The 18330-nt window shown below is 37.9% G+C and overlaps 1 protein-coding gene and 1 pseudogene across 2 annotated transcripts in view; one reads left to right on the forward strand and one right to left on the reverse strand.

Annotated features, from left to right (window-relative positions):
- Positions 1-5488: 5488 nt before the first annotated feature.
- Positions 5489-8428, forward strand: LOC310720666 (putative nuclease HARBI1; annotated as a pseudogene). Its single transcript has 3 exons — positions 5489-5531; positions 5690-6708; positions 8414-8428. The product of its transcript is annotated as a putative nuclease HARBI1 (transcript).
- A 3162-nt stretch (positions 8429-11590) lies between these two features.
- The window catches only part of ubash3ba (ubiquitin associated and SH3 domain containing Ba), a 49617-nt gene continuing 42877 nt past the window's right edge, over positions 11591-18330 (reverse strand). Inside the window, exon 14 of the mRNA XM_083531865.1 lies at positions 11591-17742. Coding sequence (XP_083387991.1) covers positions 17605-17742 — 138 coding nt within the window. The 3' untranslated portion in view covers positions 11591-17604. The remainder of the gene's footprint in view (positions 17743-18330) is intronic.

Below are 18330 nucleotides of genomic sequence, written 5' to 3' on the forward strand. Positions count from 1 at the left end.
AAAAGAAAGATCTGCCCCCTGCTGTAGTCTTCATTATTTGAGGTACCAACAAATAGCCTGAACCTTTTGATCTAAGTAGGCGTGGAGGATCATACTGGTACAAAAGTTCACTCAGACACTGCGGCGCGAGACCATTAAGTGCTTTATACGTCAGTAGTAGTATTTTATAATCAATGCAAGATTTAATTGGGAGCCAGTGTAGACTGATTATAAAAGGGGTGATGTGGTCATATTTTCTAGATCTAGTGAGGACTCTGCTGCATTCTGAACTAACTGAAGCTTATTTATGCACTTACTCAAACACCCAGACAATCAAGAATTACAGTAGTCTAATATACAGTAGATGTAAAAAAAAGCATGAACTATGCATGAAAATTTTTTTTGCATCCTGTAACAACATTATATTTCTAATTTTAGCAATATTTTTAAGGTGAAAGAAGGTGATCCTGGTAATATTATTCACGTGAGCCTCAAAGGAAAGACTAGGGTCCATAATAACACCAAGGTTTTTGACAGCTGTACACACTGAGATAGAAACACCATCCAGAGATGCTACGTAATCGGAAAGTTTACTTCTAGCTGCATGTGGTCCTAGTACTTCTGTTCTATCAGAGTTGAGCAGAAGGTAGTGTTCAAGCATTCACTGTCTAATGTCCTTTACACACTCCTTAACGTTGTTAAGCTGATCTCTCTCATCTGGCTTTTCTGAAATATACAGCTGTGTATCATCAGCATAGCAGTGGAAGCGAATACCATGTTTATGTATAATTTCACTCAGAGGCAGCATATATAAAGAGAAAAGCAGTGGGCCCAGGACAGATCCTTGCGGAACACCAAACTCTACCTCAGAGAGTGTGGAGAGTTTACCATTTGCATCAACAAACTGATATCAATCAGTCAAATAAGACCTAAGCCTGGAGAGAGCTTTTCCCTTTTTTCCAACAACGTTCTCAAGTCTAGCAAGCAGTATAGTTTGATCAATGGTGTCAAAAGCTGCACTAAGGTAGAGCGAAACAAGTAAAGAGACAAAACCCTGATCAGAGGCTAATAACAGGTCATTTGCCACCTTAACTAGTGCCGTCTCTGTGCTATGATGAGGCCTAAATCCTGACTGTTACATTTAAAAAATGTATGTTCTTCCTAAGTAGATGTGAGCATAACCTGTGCTACAACCTTTTCTATAATTTTGGAGAGGTTATATATTGGCCTGTAGTTGGACAGCTGACATGGGTCAAGGTCGGCTTCATAATTAGGGGGTTAATAACTGCCAGTTTAAAGGATTTAGGTACATAACCAATGCTAATGGAAGAGTTTCACCCACCGGCGTGTATGCTTTGCCCACCAGAGCCGACGGGGTTTGGTGGGCAGTACAATGCGGGGCCGGAGGAGAGATAGCCAACCAGCATCTTTTCGACCCAGGCAATCCTCCCATAACTGGATTCTTTCAGCCCCACTACATTACAGTAGAGCAGGGGTGGCCAACCCGCGGTTCGCGAGCCGCATGCGGCTCTTTGGCTGGTTTCATGCGGCTCTTACAAAATTCCCACTAAGTAACATGCATAGTAAAAGAAAAACGCTATTGTAAATTATTATATTTTTGTTTGTGGACTTTGTGTGTGTAAGACATGGCAAACAATCTTCATTGTTGAAAATGACTGTCCTGTGGTCTTAGAACTGTAGGAGTCAATTTCTGTCATTATGTTGGTGTGTGTGTGTGTGTGTGTGTGTGTGTGTGTGTGTGTGTGTGTTTGTGTGTGGTTAGAGGAAGGGATGGTTGATGTTCATGTGTGCCCATGTGTATGATGTGGCCCTTGCGGTAACACAGTAAAAAAATTTGGCTCTCGGTCTCTGACTGGTTGGCCACCCCTGCAGTAGAGGGAGAGAAGAAAAGAAAAACACAGACACACACAGATCGCTTCCTGAACAAAAAGAAGCTAGCACCATCTCCACGGCATGTTTTTTTCATAGCTTCCTGGTCATGATGTCACCCCGCCAGTTACTCTATTGGATGGATTACACACGTAGTTCAGAGCATGATCACGCAGACGCGTTCCCAAAGTGTTGTTGATACAGCTTGAGTTCCCAAAGGAAAAAGCTTGCACTAGAGGAATTGGATGGTAGCGAATGCCAATGAGTATCACTTCATTGCATTCTTTTCTAAATTCAGATTGTGCAGCTTTCTATCAGTTGTCTCACTCGGCACGACTGACCCTCTGAAATGCCTCCAATCAAAGCAGTGCATTCCACAGTCCATTCCACAGTAGTTGTTGCTTAGAAGTCTCTTGCCACTAGATCAGCTAAACTGTAATTGGTTCTTATCCTTATTGGCCTCTCAGTAGCCTTTGACATGGTTAATCACAAGACTCGCTGTTGTTTCTGCTAAGCTTTGAAATTAGTGTTACAGGTTGGAAGGAATGTGTTTGCTAATTGGAGAGATCATATTAGTCGACATTCACATCTGCTCCATGCACATTTTTGACACAAGGCATGCTCTGTCTTCTGAATTAGTTTTTTCTCTATACCTTCTCGCTCCTTAAATTAATATCAGTTTTTGTATCACTGTTATACTAATGAGATACAACCCAGTCTTTCTTCAGACATTCAGGCTTCGACATGGATCTCAAGAACGTGTGGCGGCATCTCAGCATGGATGACAGCTCATCAGCTGAAACTAAATCCCCGTCTCTGATCACACAAAACCCTGTCAGCACACAAAACCTCACTGTAGTTTTGGACAACCAGCTATCATTCTCTGCTTGTGTTTCAAACTTGTCACAGTCATGTAGGCTTCTCTTCCACAACATTAGAATGAGCCACGCTTTTCCAGGCCACAGAATCCCTTGTCATTTGAGGACTGAATAACTACAATTTGTGCCCCTGGCATGTTTTTCTCAGTGTAGACTGTTAAGTCAATCCTCGCAAGTTAACCCATAATATAATATCGCTGCATTTCCTCCATTGGATCCATACAGCTCTATGAATCAGATAAAACATAAAATATCATCTTAGAAATACTTCATGGCTCAAAGATTTTACTGAACTCTCAAACTGATTGACAGTTGAATTACATTCGGCATAAGAGCTACAGTTACTATATTGCTACCATGACTGAGGCAATTGTGTAGTTTGAAATCACAGAATTAAAGATTGGGTTAGAAAGTAATTACTGTGTGAAATGTGGTAAAAAAAAAAAAATTAATAAAAATAAAAAATAAAAAAAATAAAATATATATATATATATATATATATATATATATATATTTATATATATATATATATATATATATATATATATATATATAGAGAGAGAGAGAGAGAGAGAGAGAGAGAGAGAGAGAGAGAGAGAGAGAGAGGAGATTAAATGTGCTTTCTTTAACATAAAATATTTAGTTGATGATTGTAAAAAGTCTGCACATTTTATTTTTCTAGTTTTAGATTTCCATTTTGGACTGGCAGGAGTAGAACCTGATGTGGGCTTCTGCTGTTGTCCATCTGCTACAATGTTTGACCTGTAGTGCATTGTGAGAAGCTTTTCTGCTCACCACAGTTGTAAAGAGTGGTAATTTGAGTTGCTATAGTCTTCCTGTCATCTTGAAGCAATCTGGCCCTGCTACTTTGCATTTATGGTATGTAGCAGATGCCCTCATCCAGAGCTACTTATATTTATCTAATTTTAAGGGCATTGACCAAAGGTTCAACAGTGGAATAGTTGATTTATCTTTTGTATTTTTAGTACTTTTTTCGGTTTCAATTCATAGTTTAGAGAGTATCATAAGTTGTTTCATAGGATAGGGGTGCAGGAATTTGAATGCACACATGTCCAGTCAGTAATGCAATGTTTTAACCACTGAGCTACCCATTGCAAGACTTGCAATGGTCTCTGAATGGATTTTTGCATAAATGAGCAAGTGTACAGTATGAACATCCATATTAACTGGACAAATACAAAAGAAAACAACTTATAGCCTGTGTAATGTAAGGGCAAATGTTATTCAAATGAGCTAGTAATAAACCCTGAACTAGGATTTTAAAGCGAAAATTGATAAAAATGATAAAAGGCTCTTCCATTCCTTTTCTCCTTGTTTTCTCTTTAGTCTTGATGCCACTCTAAAGTTTGTCAGGCAGCCTTGAAATACTGTGGTTGTCAAGCGGATCCAAATCACATGAATTTTTGCTTTATTTATCATATCCTTACTGCATATTTCAGTTCTCATGTCACAAACCCATTCCATTCACAGAAAAAAGAAACAGGCTCATATAAACTGGTGCATAAGGCTTCAGAAACCAAATAAGTAAATTATTACATAACTGCAGTTGATCTTTGAAGGTTCATAATGTAGAGAATAAAAACAAGCACACAAAGTATAAAGGAATAACTAAAAAAAATATTATTCAAATCTCATAGGGCCAGTTGTTCAAAAAATTGTATCTGGATCAAAATGATCCGGATTTGGAAATCCCATTTTTTCCTATTCAGAATCAGGTAATCTGTCTTTTTATGACAGTTTTTCAAAGCAACATTGGACTGGATCACCCTGATCCAGATACACAGTTTTCAAGATTGGCAAATCCGGATTACCTGTGCTCTAAATGGGACAACATATCACAACGTGGGCTACCAGCTATGTAAAGAACTGGTAGAAGAGCCAACATGTGGTCACTGCAAGAGTTTTTTATTTTGAGACAAAACACAAAAATAACAAAAACATCCATTTCCATTCCATTTATTTTATGACCTCTTATCTGAGTCACCATAAAATAAAAAACAAATATACATTAACAAATACATTGTGGATATTTTGGAAATATCTTAAAAAAATAGTTAACAAAATAAAGAATGCTCAGGGTTCTTTTTCATCTGAGGAGGAGAGACCAGCATTTCCAAGCTCTGCTTTTAGGAGGCGGATCTGAAGTTTTGCTTTGGTTTGTGCCAGTTTGGTCAGCTTGATTTGTTCCTCTGCCAGGAGTATCTGTGCTTCTGCTCTTTCAGTCTCTCGTTTTAGAAGTGATTCATAGGCATCATCATTATTATTCGGCAAAGGACGCTTCAAGCCTCTTTTCTGAGCTCCTGTGACTGCTGGCTCTACCAGTGAGGATCCAGGTTGTATTTCAATAATAGTGCTGAGATCCAGAATGAATGTTTCCTCTGCATTAGGAGGAACTGGCTCACTTTTCTCTACAATCGTAGGCTCACCATCCCCTAAAACACTTTGAATCACGTGCAGAGCTTTAGAGATCTCACCTCCAATAATGTCCAGAACCACATCTGTGTATTCACCCTTCTTAAAGGGTTTGGTGCCTGTTTGGGTGTTTTTTGTTTCAGCAAGGTCCTTTGTTGTTCTGGGCTCAGACTTTTCCATCTAAATTTCACTTGCTTTCGGCCAGACCCCATTGCATTCACATTCTGGGTGATTTTAACCCAAATGTCCTTCTTCCTTTTGTCAGTCATCATTCCACCCACAACAGAGCTTCCTACTATTGAGGCATAATGGCACTTAACACCCTCCAGCAGTGCATGGGTTTCTGCAACAGTAAAATTAGTTTTTTTTTATATCCATGGTTCCACCTCATCTGTTGCAGTGGACATAGTATTTATAGGCCTTGGGCATGATTGATTTAATGGAACACAGCACGTCAGCCAATTAGTGTGTGGGTATTTGACAGCCATCTTATATTCAGCCTTTCTCAGAGAACTTAGAGAGAGGCACTGACAAGGCAGGTATTGTCCATCGCTACCAACGTTTTGGTGAAAGAGGATACCGTCAAAGGGTGTATGTTGAGCGTGCACAACCACTGGAGCAATAAACCACTGAAGAACTGTATGCTCGCTTTCGCTGATATTAGGTAAACTGCAGACCTTGTCAGGCCAAAACTTCAACTGAGAACCCGCAAGAGTCACAGTCTGTCCGTGGAGGAACAGGTCCTCATTGGTCTGTGCTTCTATGCATCTGGCACTTTCTACCAAGTAGTTGGTGACAATATAGGAGTGAACAAATCAACTGTGAGTGATTTGTGTCAATGGCATTGGCCAGCCTGGTCAATCAGTTTGTTTTACTTCCAAAGGATGTCTAGATTGCCCAGGCCAAGCACAAGTTTTTTCTTTTGGGGAACATGCCCAATACTATTGGGGTTATTGACTGCACTCATGTGCATATCCAAGCACCTCATGAGATGGATTGGGAGTACATCAACCGAAAGGAGAGGCGCAGCATCAACATCCAACTTGTGGGCAATGCTGACCTCTACATTACAAACTGTGTCGTAAAGTGGCCTGGGTCTGTTCATGATGCACGTATCCTGAGAGAGAGTGCTTTATACAGAGAGTTCCAAACCAACCGACCGGATGGAATAATATTAGGAGACAGTGCCTATCCACTCCTACCATGGCTGATGACTCCTTTTCTTGCAGCAACCACACCGGCGCAGGCACGCTTCAACACTGCTCATTGCAAACCAAGATGTGCAATTGAACGTTTAAATGGAGTTCTGAAGAGACGCTTTGCATGCCTTAACTACTTGTGAGTGGAACCACAGGGAGCATGCAACATAATACTAGCGTGTATCGTCCTGCACAACATCGCTACCAAGCGCATTGTCCCTCTCTGTGATGATGTTTATGATGCACCTGAGCCTGTTAAAGAACCAGACCAACCTCTGGCATTCTGTCAGAATGAGGGACTGACTGGACGTATAGTAAGGGATGCAATTGTTAGACAACATATTTTTGTTTGTTATTGAAATCTGTTTGGGGGATTATTTCATATTTCATTATTTTTACTTTACTATACTGAATAGCTTAATTGGTAGCCTATGTCTACTATATCTACTTTATCACTGTTACAACGGTTACACAAGTCAAGTGCAAAATATAAATAAAAGTATATACACTAAATGATACAAATGTATCATTTGACCAATTTTAAAGTTTTACTACATTTTCCTCCTGGAATCCACCTTGAAATCCTACCCCCTGTTGGGATCAGGATAATCCTGTTATTTTGGATCAAAGTTATCCAAATCCTACTGACAAGTTTTGAACAACACCCTTCTTTCCCTTTTGAACAACCCATTTTCAAGATTTGATCCAATCCGATAACCAGAATCCGATCAGCTCACCTTTGAACAACTGGCCCAAAAAGATGCAATATTTATTTATTTATATATTTGTTTGTTTGTTTGTTTGTTTGTTTGTTTTGATAGGTTTCCATAGGTATTGTATTTATAGTATGATCTATGGTTATTATTTTTCAACCACTATCAAAAAGAAAAGAAAAAAAGAAAATCTTTATGAACTAATTATTTGCACATCTCTCTCTCTCTCTCTCTCTCTCCCTCCCCCCCTTCCTCCCTCCCTCCCTCCCTCCCTCTTTCTCCCTTAAAAGTTTTCTCTCCTTCTTAAATTCTATTTCCTCCACCTGTGTCATGTTATCACCCTTTTCTCTGTCACTCTCATCTCTCTGTCTTACTTTTTGTTTATTATATTTGTTTCTCTTTCTTTCACCTTCCAGTCTTATTCTTTGGGAAATATTTATGTTCCTCAACAAATATCTACAAGTGGAATGGACAAATCTCACTTTTTGATTTTAAATAAAGGAGCCTAAATTGAAGGTGGGCAGAACACAGAAGAAACGCACGCACGCACACAGAATCAGCTTTAATTAATGTAAAAGATTTTGGACTTGTTTCTTGTACCATTCAAAACAAAAACACCTGGTTTATATTCGGTTACAGATTAATTGTGTGACAAAGTTTACAAACATTCATTTTAAAATCTTTTCTGTGTTGATGACTGTGTTCCATCACTGCACAATCAAAAAAGTCACTACAAACCAACATCTAATGGTATTTACTTCTCCTACATTTTCTCACATTGTGTGTGTGTATGTGTGTGCGTGAGAGAGAGTCTATGTGAGTATGAGTAAGTACCAGGGTGTTATAAAGGATACCTCAATGCTGCACACAGGCACCCGACTGATACCTAAGGTCGAAGGTCATGAGAAAAGCATGGAACAAAAGCTCTTGTTCAGGGAATATTGGTGAGGAAAAAAAGCACTTGCTTTTTGAGCGGCCATGTCTGTGTTTTAGGAAAATAGTTGAAGCAATAATACTTTTGTGTAGTAACATGGTCACGTGATTGTTCGCTTTGAAAGGAAACTTGCCCTCAAGGTGATGCAGGAAGACAAAAGCAAGAGCTTTTTCCCTCTTAGAGGTAACACTAGCCAATCTTCCCTGAAGCACTCCACATTTCCTACACAAAACACATGGAAGGGGAGTGTTCACTCTTTTAGAGTGTTCATTCAATGCTTGTCTAACTAGTCTATATGATATTTATTAGCTTTGTTTATATTGTATAGAACAGAGAGAAAGATGACAGCTCAATGTGCAATATACAATGTGTGATATTTATATTCAGCTGCAGAACCGTTGACACCCTTCACCTGTTTAAAAAGGACCTACACGACCTCAGTTCTAGGTTGTACATCACTCTGGATAAGGGCGTCTGCTAATTGCCGTAAATGTAAATGCAAATGCAAATATAGTATGGGACCTGGGGATTATGGATAGAATAATCGCATGAAGCCTCTGTGCATGTCATCTTTCTTCTTCAATTTAAACCTTCTATTAGGGTTTATATTTGGCCTGAAATAAAATTGCAACACGTTTGTTTGTTTGTGTTGTCTATATTGTTGATGCATGTAGAGCCAAGTATGAACCTCTTGGCGGAGGCAACCAGGGTCTACACTAAATATCAAGAGTGCCTGGAACACCAGACACAAAACAGCACACAAAGCAAGGCAAGAGTGCTTCTCGGTTTTCTGTAGCACTGCAAAACATTGATTTTCCATTTTTTAGCTATTTCTATGTTGACTTGCTGCAAGTATTTTTGGCTCTTCATCTTGTTTAAAGCTCTGTACGGTCTAATGTGAGTCTTTTGGCAGAGACAACAAGGCTTTGGGACAAAAACTTCATATGTTATACCTCTTGCTTTCAAACAAAAATATTTGGTCTCAACACGCAATGCCAGCTGACATTTCAAGGATGTGTGGTGACATTTGTATTTTGCAGTTTGTGGTTCCCCCCTTGTGGAATGCCTGTCTCCTTTCTTTTTCTTTTTTTTTGCTTTCTTTCTTTAAATCTTCCAAAAAGCTTGTTCACAATTGATTGAAAAACTTCCCCTTCACAAGAAACAACTCGACTATATAGAATATAAAAACTATGTCCTTTGGATTTGTCTGGTTTTGACATGTAAAATGTGATTTTTATTTTTTATTTTAAAATTATGACATTATAACATTATGACCAGTGAGTCAATGACACTAATTATCTTTTCATCATGGCACCTGTGAGTGGGTGGGATATATTAGGCAGCAGGTGAACATTTTGTCCTCAAAATTAATGTGTTCGAAGCAGGACTTTTTTTTTACCATCTTCAATCAGTTTACCACTGTATATTAGTTTAGATTTATTCATAAAAAGTTGGGAGCTGGGAGTTAGGAGTATGAAATATGGAGAAACTCAAATAGAATCACTGTGTCAGCACTTTGACATTGACAGCCTGTGCGCAGCCATTTGAGCGTATAGAAAGTACAGAAACTCTGATGAATCCCTGATGAACTGAAGGAGAGATTTGCTGTCAATTGAATTCTTATATCAAGTGCTGAACATGTGCGTGGATTTTCCCAAATAAACTTTAATTAAATCCCAAATCGTTCCTCTCTGTACACATCCAGCACATCATATTTACACTTTCTTAACATTCTTGGACGGTCTCTGGCCAAATTCAATTCCCTTTAGGTAAGACCATGGGTGGCTGAAGGATGTAGAACTGCCACAGAGATACACAGGAGAACCCAAAACAGTGAAGAAAAGGAGAATCAGGACATGGCTGTGGTGTGGGGTGTTGGTAAATGGAAGCATGCATTTGTGACATAATATTTTAATAGGTTTTGTGTGATATTTTTCTCATGAACTGTGAAGTATAGTTGTGTAAATATTAGAACTGTTGCAGAGGGAATTGATGACTGCAAGTGCTGTAAGCGCTACAGTTATTTTGGGGCATTTTTGTGTTATGCTGAATAGACTAAAATATTTATTTTACTAGTGCTATAATTTTTATAGCAAAGCAAATATTTGAAATTGAGACCTGTGCGCCTCACAGATTAGTAAAGGAGCATTGAAGTTTATAGCATGTTGTTTTTCTGTGTGTTCCAGGACCTGCACCCGGCCCATTAACCCTCATATGCACTTTGTGTTTGGTGACAGTGAGTGCGAACAATCTTTAGAATGGAAATCAGAAACTCTGAAGTCACCTATTTAAAAAAAAAACCTGTACTTTGGAACAGATTTGTCTGGAGCCTGCAGGCAGAACTGCTTTAAAGTGTGTGTGTGTGTTTTTTTTTTACTGAACTGGATTTTCTGCACGACTTCTTTGGATTGCATGTACATGTTTCACTGTTAATATTGTAACCCACACCTTTTAACTAGTATTTAAAATGACTATAAACTGTATATAAATAAATTTAATTAAATATGTAAACAACCATCCAAACAAACAAATAAATAATTTCAAAGCATTTATAAAAGTTTTAGAACCTTATAACCTAGTTTAATAATAGTAAATCAAATACATATTATACTATAAAAAATATATTACATTTTCCCAAATATTTTTTGAAATTCTACAAGGCCCTGCCAGTAAATAAGTGGCTTTTAAATGTTTTTTTTTATAAAACTCTCCATAAATGCATATTAGCCCATGCCAAAAACACAGTATGTAGCAAAATGGCCCAGTGCACTGTTACTGAATTTGCACTGCCACCTACTGGCAAAGAATTGCATTTTGATTATAGATTCATGTCCACCAGTCCCTTCCTCTTTTGAAAAACTAATCACATGACAGTAAAATTTATTTAAATAATGCAGGAAAATCAAAAGGGAATATGCTAAAGAGTTGCTAAAAGCAAATACACAGGCAGTGCTTGTATTAATTATTCAATTATGAAACTACTATATTTTTTCCTTCCATTTTTCTTCCAAAACTAGTTGTCATTTTCCACCCAGCAGCCAGCTTTTGCCAATCATACAACTGCCAATCAGGGAGAGTGAAGGATACCACATGCTTGTGCTAAAAACATGAATCCAACCAACCACATCGTTTTCAAACTGCTGCTCATGCTGTCACATGACAGAGTAACACTCAAATCCACAAACACACAGACGAATGTGATGCCATCTCTCCCACCAAAAGAGAATGATTAATTTTGGCTTTAACTTTCTTGGCTCCCAGAAACAGATGGCAGTAGCATCATTTGGGATTTGAATTTACAATCTCCAGATGAAAGAGCAAATGCTTTTCTGCTGTTACTTTATCACCATCACCACATGAAACATTATTAATATAGAAATAGCGCAATATTACCGGTATAACCACAATTTTTTGCCTGCCTATGTTCTTTTTTTCTGTATATACTGTTATCCGGTTATATGGCACCACAGGAAGCAAAGCATTTGCTATTAAAAGTTCATGATCAGCACAATTTCCGCCTCCTGAAGACCCACTTCACCCCACATAACTCAAGCTTCACAAATCTCATGGTGATAAAACATTTATTTCATTTTTCTTTCAAACATTGTTAATATCTTTTAAGCAGATAAGTCACAAAATAATCTGAGACAATTTACAGAGATAATCCTTTGCAGCAAAATATAACAATCTTCTGAAACACATCCTTGGAATGCATAAGAATCAAAGTAATAATTTAATTTAAAACACAGAACACAACTTGCAGTATACTTGTGTGTACTTGTTTCAAGTAAAGAAGTTACCTGTAAGAAGTGAATTGTGTGTCTTCATGCATGAGCTGGCATGTGGAGAAGAGCTACATGACTCGAGGTCACAAACTGCACTTTAATGATCATGAGTAACAATATCAGCTTAAACAGCATATCATTGAATATATGGCTTATACATACAAAGTTAAAGTGAGCTCACACGGTTATTAATGACACCGTCATCCATTTGCTATTCATTTATTTACTAATGAATTATGTGTAACAGCCTCATTTCCTCATTTCCCTGACAAAACCTTCAATTCGATAAATTTGGTCTCTGTCCTTTTGCTTCTATAGTTTGTAACCTGGGACTGTTATAAACCAAGTCACAATTACATTTCTTACATTTAAATACTAAATGGTGACCAAACTGGTGACGTTTTTTATTGAGGTCCTGTTCCACTAATCTTTTAAACCTATACTTATCAAGTATTTTGGATTTTCTTCATTAAATCCTCTTTAATACTTTTAACCATGTTTATTAACCAGAAATAAGGGTATTGTGTGAAACAAGGTCACGGTTCATGTTAAAGAATAAATGATCAGTGAGTAAAGCAGGAATCATCCACTGTACTGTGGAGGAACCAATTAACCTGACCATAGTGTATCGGCTTTATCATTCTAAATTCTGAAACTGCGAGGCTTCAAGTAGAGTCTGTTACAGCCAATCTACAACCCCAATTTCCAAAAATGTTTTGAAACCGCGTCAAATTGTAAATAAAATACGAATTCAATGATTTGCAAATATTTTAAACCTATATTTTATTCTCAATAGAACATAGAACCCATATTCAATATGTAGACTGAAGAAATGTACCATTTTAGGGAAAAAATAAGGTCATTGAGAATTTGATGTTCACATAATGTCTCAAAGTTGGGACAGGGGCAACAAAAGAATGGAAAAAGTAAGTTACTAAAAAGAACCAGATGGAGGAACATTTTGTTACTAATTAGGTTAATTGGCTACAGGTCAGTAACATGAGTGGGAAAAATAGCATCAGAGCATCACTTAAAAATAAAGACAGGCAGAGGATCACCAATGTGCGAAAAAATACAATTTAATAATAATGTTCAACCTAAAATAGCAAAGACTTTTAATATCCAGCACCTAATAAGAACAAACTTTCTAAAAACCTGGAGAAATCTCTACGCACGGTGGACATGAGGGAAAATCAATATTAGATGCCCATGACCCTCTGGCCCACAGGCAGCACTGCATTAAAAACAGGCATGATTCTGTAATGGAATTTACTACATTGGCTCAGAAACACCTCCAGAAATCACTGGCTGTGGAAATAGTTCAGCAGGCAATCCACAAGTGCTGGTCACTATTGAGGAAGAAGTAGCCACAGTATGTCAGCATGGTCCAGAAGAGCTATAGTTTTCTTTGGGCTAAATTTGATCTAAAATAAACTGAGGCAAAACTGTTATGTGGTTATATGAATCAAAATCTAAAATTATTTTTGGAAACCATCAATGCCATGTCCTTGGGACCATCTGGCTTGTTATCAGAGCTCAATTCAAAAGCCTGCATCTCTGATGATTTGGTGGTGTATTAGTGCCTATGGAATGGGCAGCTTGCACATCTGGCAAGGCACCATCATTTCGAAACAAATATATGCTCCTATCCTGGCAACATCATTTTCTGTGAGGTGCATGTATAAATTCAGCAAGACAATGCTATACTGCTATAATACTATACAAGCAGTTTGCTATACTGAATACTGCTGGTACAACAGCATGGCTTTGTATTGTTTGGGTGTTCAAGTGTCCTGCCTGCGTCTAGACCGTTCACCAATTGAAAACATTTGGTACATCATGAAATAAAAAAAATAAAAATAAGACACAGAAGATCCATGACTGGACAGGTAGAATCGTGTATCAGACATTAAGAGGGACAGCATTCCTCTCCCGAAACTCCAGCAAACTCTCAGTTACCAGATGTGTGTGTTAAAAGAAGGGGATGCTACACAGTGATTAACGTGGCCCTGTACCAATTGCTTTTCAATGTGTTGCAGCCATCAAATTAAAAATGATATTTTTCCTTTATTGTTACATTTCCCGAGTTCAAACATTGTATACATTTTCTATTGTGAATAAAATATGGGTTCATGAGATTTGCTCATCATTGAATGCTGCACAGTGTCGCAACTTTTTTGGAATTGGGTTGCATTTTCTGTAAATTATTTAGCTAAAGGTAACTCGCCAGATCTGGGTCCAGATACTGGGCTATTAACATCAAGTCTCACATTAGCGTGATTTTTCACAGGATTTCATACAGGCTTTATTTATTTATTTTTATCATTTTCGATTTGAAGCTCCATTCTCAAATCATATAAACCAATCCCTTTACAATTATCTATAGTCATAAGCTAATCATTACTATGTTAGCATAGTCAATGTAATTAGCCTTTCCCTTAGTGGTTTTCGTTAAAAGCAAGGAATTTCACATAATTAAAGTTTTTATTAAAATCTCCTGCAATAAAAATGTACATTTTTATGTGACACTGAGTTGTTGCTTTCAGATTAGAATTTCTAAAGCAAAAGTTGCTAATTGTACATCATAACTGACAACTTCATTCCTTTATACAGTCAGCTACTCCCAAGCAAGCTGGTTAGCAACCCAAATGCTGTACGTTATATAAATTAAACGGACTGTACACACTGGGATGGAAATGGGCCTGACGACATGATTGTTCTCGCTGATAATAAGTTCATGGAAAAAGTGCGAATGCCAAGCTGCCACCCGTGAGATGTGGATGATTGTGAAGGAAAGTTGATAAGGGTGTGTTAAAACGGCATTAAAACCCGGGGGTACTGTTCAGAATCTTGTGAAGCTCTGAGTCATTCTCTCTCACCATCAAGTGCATGGTGACTTATTAGCATTAAGGAGTCATTAGCATTTCCTTCAGCTCTTTTTATACTCCAGCGATATGTGAATGATGTGTGAATGCAGCCGTTTTGGAAGAACGCTATATAATTTGGCATATTATGTTCATCGGGTGGCATTTTCATCTTGAATAGAACAATCTCTTAGACACACACACATACACACTAAAACATACTTCATTAAAATGCACATATACTGCTTCTCAGGAAGCAATTCTTTTTTGAAAGAGCTAACAAGACATTAAAAGTGACCATGACGGTTAGTTTCAAGGAATTTAAATAAAGTGTGAATGTAATCATTTTCTCTCTGTATAACGGGGAAGAAGTGAACATAGTTTAGGAGACATTACATTGTTCCAAGGACAAAAAAACCATTTGTTTGAAGTTCACATCACAGCTGAGGAACAGTTAAGAACACAAAGATGTAAAAAAACAAACAAACAAAAAAAAAAAAGCCTCTTATTATAGAAATTAGTTTGACAAATTATGCATAACCAACCAGTAAACAGAAACTGTACTTAATACAACATCAAACAGATTTACAAAAGAAATCATGTTAAAAAAAAGAATAGGCTATAGAACATATAGGCTTGGCATGTTGTTCCACCTGCTGTTCACACCTAAACTAGCGTAAGACCCAAAACTCCACAAATATATCAGTGTTACTTGCGAAGGCTGATGTGTATAGCACAAATAAGGGAGCGGGTGGAGGGACTGCATGTTGAATTTGAATTTGCTACAGTTTAATTCCTCTGCTTACAAAAACAGCGGAAGCAAATAATAAAAATACTTTTTATGAAGCACCAGAAAAGAATGATTAGCAGTTACGCTATGAATAGATAAATAAATGCAGTTATATGCTTGTCATTTGAGAATGATAGCATGAAAAAGTTCGATGAGTGCTACTATGTACAAATGTGTACTTGTTTTGTGGACTACTTTCCAAGTTCCTATCTGAAAAAAAAATAAGGCTTTCTGATTGACCTGTTGCTTGTAAAGAGCTTATCGAGCGTTTACATACCAAGAGATAGTCTGAGTCCACTACCAAGAATTGCTTTCAGCATTTCAATAGAACTACAGATTCTATTTGCAAGCAGAAGTAACAATATTATTTATTATATAAATTAGAAAAATGACATTGACCGAATGCTGCAAATGGGAAGGTATAAAGCATAAAAAACTGTAACTAAACTCAAGATCAGGTTATTAAGAGACAATTGACAGTGTGTGTTCTGGGTGTATATATGTTTATGTGAATATAAAATGTTTTATATACTATACTATATGGCCAAAGGTCTGTAGATGCCTGATTATCACACTGATTTGTGCTTCCTAAATCTTTTTGCATGTAGCCCCATGTTGCTGTTATAATAACTTCCACACTGCTGTGAAGGGTTTTCACTAGATTTGCCCATTCAGTCACAAGTACATTAGCAAGATCAGGCACTGATGTTGGGTGAGGAGGTCTGGGGTGCAGCCAGCCTTCCAATTCCTCTCAAAGGTGTTCAGTGGGGTTGAGTTCAAGGCTCTGAGGAAGTCACTCAAGTTCTTCCAGTGCAACCATAGTTTGAATTGTGATGTTGGAACAGGATTGGGCCTCTTAGTTCCAGTGAAATCTACAGCATACACCATGAACACCTGTGTATAAAAACTTTGTGGCACCAGTTTTTGGAAAGAACCACATATGGGTGGTCAAGTGTCCACATACGTTTGGCCATGTATGGTAGATCCGTATATATAAACTGAAGTAAATGGTGTGCATGAACAGAGTTCTCTAACGGTGGATTCAAAAGCAGTGCTTGATGGTCGACTCAGACTTTTTGACCTGACTGTTTATACAAAGGATTCACAAAATGGTGTCTGGGGTCCATTAGAGTGAGTTAATATATTTATTATGCTGTTTGACTAGTCGGGTGAATTGAATGGGTTTAAGTGCAAACATCAATAAGTCAAAAACAAGTCAGCTTATAAATAACTTGACCAGACAAGATTTGTTTGTTAAAATTTCAAGAATAAGAAGCCCTAAGGCTCCAATAAATAGGCAAAATATTACATATATTTTTAATTGTCCTTAATTGAATAGTTGGGTTAAATTCAAGTAGTGGCACAGAATTTCTTTCATATTTAAAGAAGACCCCGACTGCCAATAGTTTGTGAAACCCTGGTTTATTCATATTTTGCATGCAAAAGTAATGAACTGCTAAAATAAGCCCTATACCAACTTCATCCTGAGGCGAACTCTGTGTCTGAGAGGACATGTCAGCTCCTTTTAAACCGCTCCACTCCTTTCTGATTGTCATGCTTGAGTTTCGTCTCTTGTGCTTGATTCCTGTTGACAAGATATTTGAAAAGTAGCCTGGAAGCTTGGTGCAAAACGCTGAACATGTCTGCTTTTCTCACAGTGTGTTTGGCGGCGGCCATGCTCCCTTTGCTGCATCAGTTTTTACGAGGGTGAGCAAGGCTGTTTAGGAGGTCGGCCATCTTGGAAGCGTCGGGTGATGTACTTTCGGTGCAGCTGGCATAAAAACTCTTGCTGAGATGGAAAACCCATGGAAGCAATCAGCTACTCTACGTACATAGCAGCCTGAAACTTTACACTAATCGATGACAGCCAAGCAGTGGCCATGCCCAATAATAAGGGCATGACATAATTGTATGAGCGTAGTTATGAACACAGACATCACTGCTGCTGTACAGATAGTAAGAAAGTGGAATAGTGCAGCAGAGAGGCTGCTGGATGGAAGCCTATGTTTGCTCTGTGTAAAAATGTAATGGTGCAGGAGCGCCACAGAGTGGAAGAAGAGAGTAAGTAACAGCGTGTTTCTCAGCTGCCATTGGCAAGACCAGCTAAAAGGCGAGCTAACCGAAAGAAGGCGGAGCCTCTCAGTCTTGCAGCAGAGTTTCCCTCCAATTGAAGCTGTGATTGGGCCCATGAGTCAGAGGCAGGATGGGTGGGTCCACGAGTTGCCACACCCCCGTCTCACCCATCTCTTCACAGGCACAGAAACCCAAGTAAGGGATCTGAAAGAATGGAAAATGGTTAAGTGAGAATTGTTTTCTAAAATGGTACATCAGTGCCTCCTAGTGGTTTAGACCATAGTCCTGGGCCAGCTTGTTTGTATGTTGCTTGACAAAGCCAAGATGAAATCACTTCTTAATGATGATAATATCTTAATCATAAGTTTGTGAGTTTCATTTCACTACAGGATTCCTGATATTGTCTATTGTGAGGACACATTTATTTAGCAGTTTTGGACAGAGTTTCTGGTGTCAGCACTAATAGGCAGCAAGTCTTCTGGCATGGGAAAGTCTTTAGTATAAAGGATTTTTTTTGTGTGGTAACTCAAACCACCCTTTCATGTTTCGATTGAGAAAACAGCATGCTTTACCTAATAAACCTATATCTTGGTTAGTATCTGTTATTAATAGTTTCAAATAAAATAATTTACAATATGTGAAACATGAGTACCATAAGAGGCAATGGGCAATGCTATTTCTCTGGATCACATCTCAATGTCTAATGCAATTTAATCAGAATGCTACTCAAAAACTATACCTATTTAAATTAACCAGTGGCCTACTTGTTCAGTTTGTCCATTAAACCTTGGA

Source organism: Silurus aristotelis (assembly GCF_946808225.1).
Source record: "Silurus aristotelis genome assembly, chromosome: 26".
NCBI lineage: Eukaryota > Metazoa > Chordata > Actinopteri > Siluriformes > Siluridae > Silurus > Silurus aristotelis.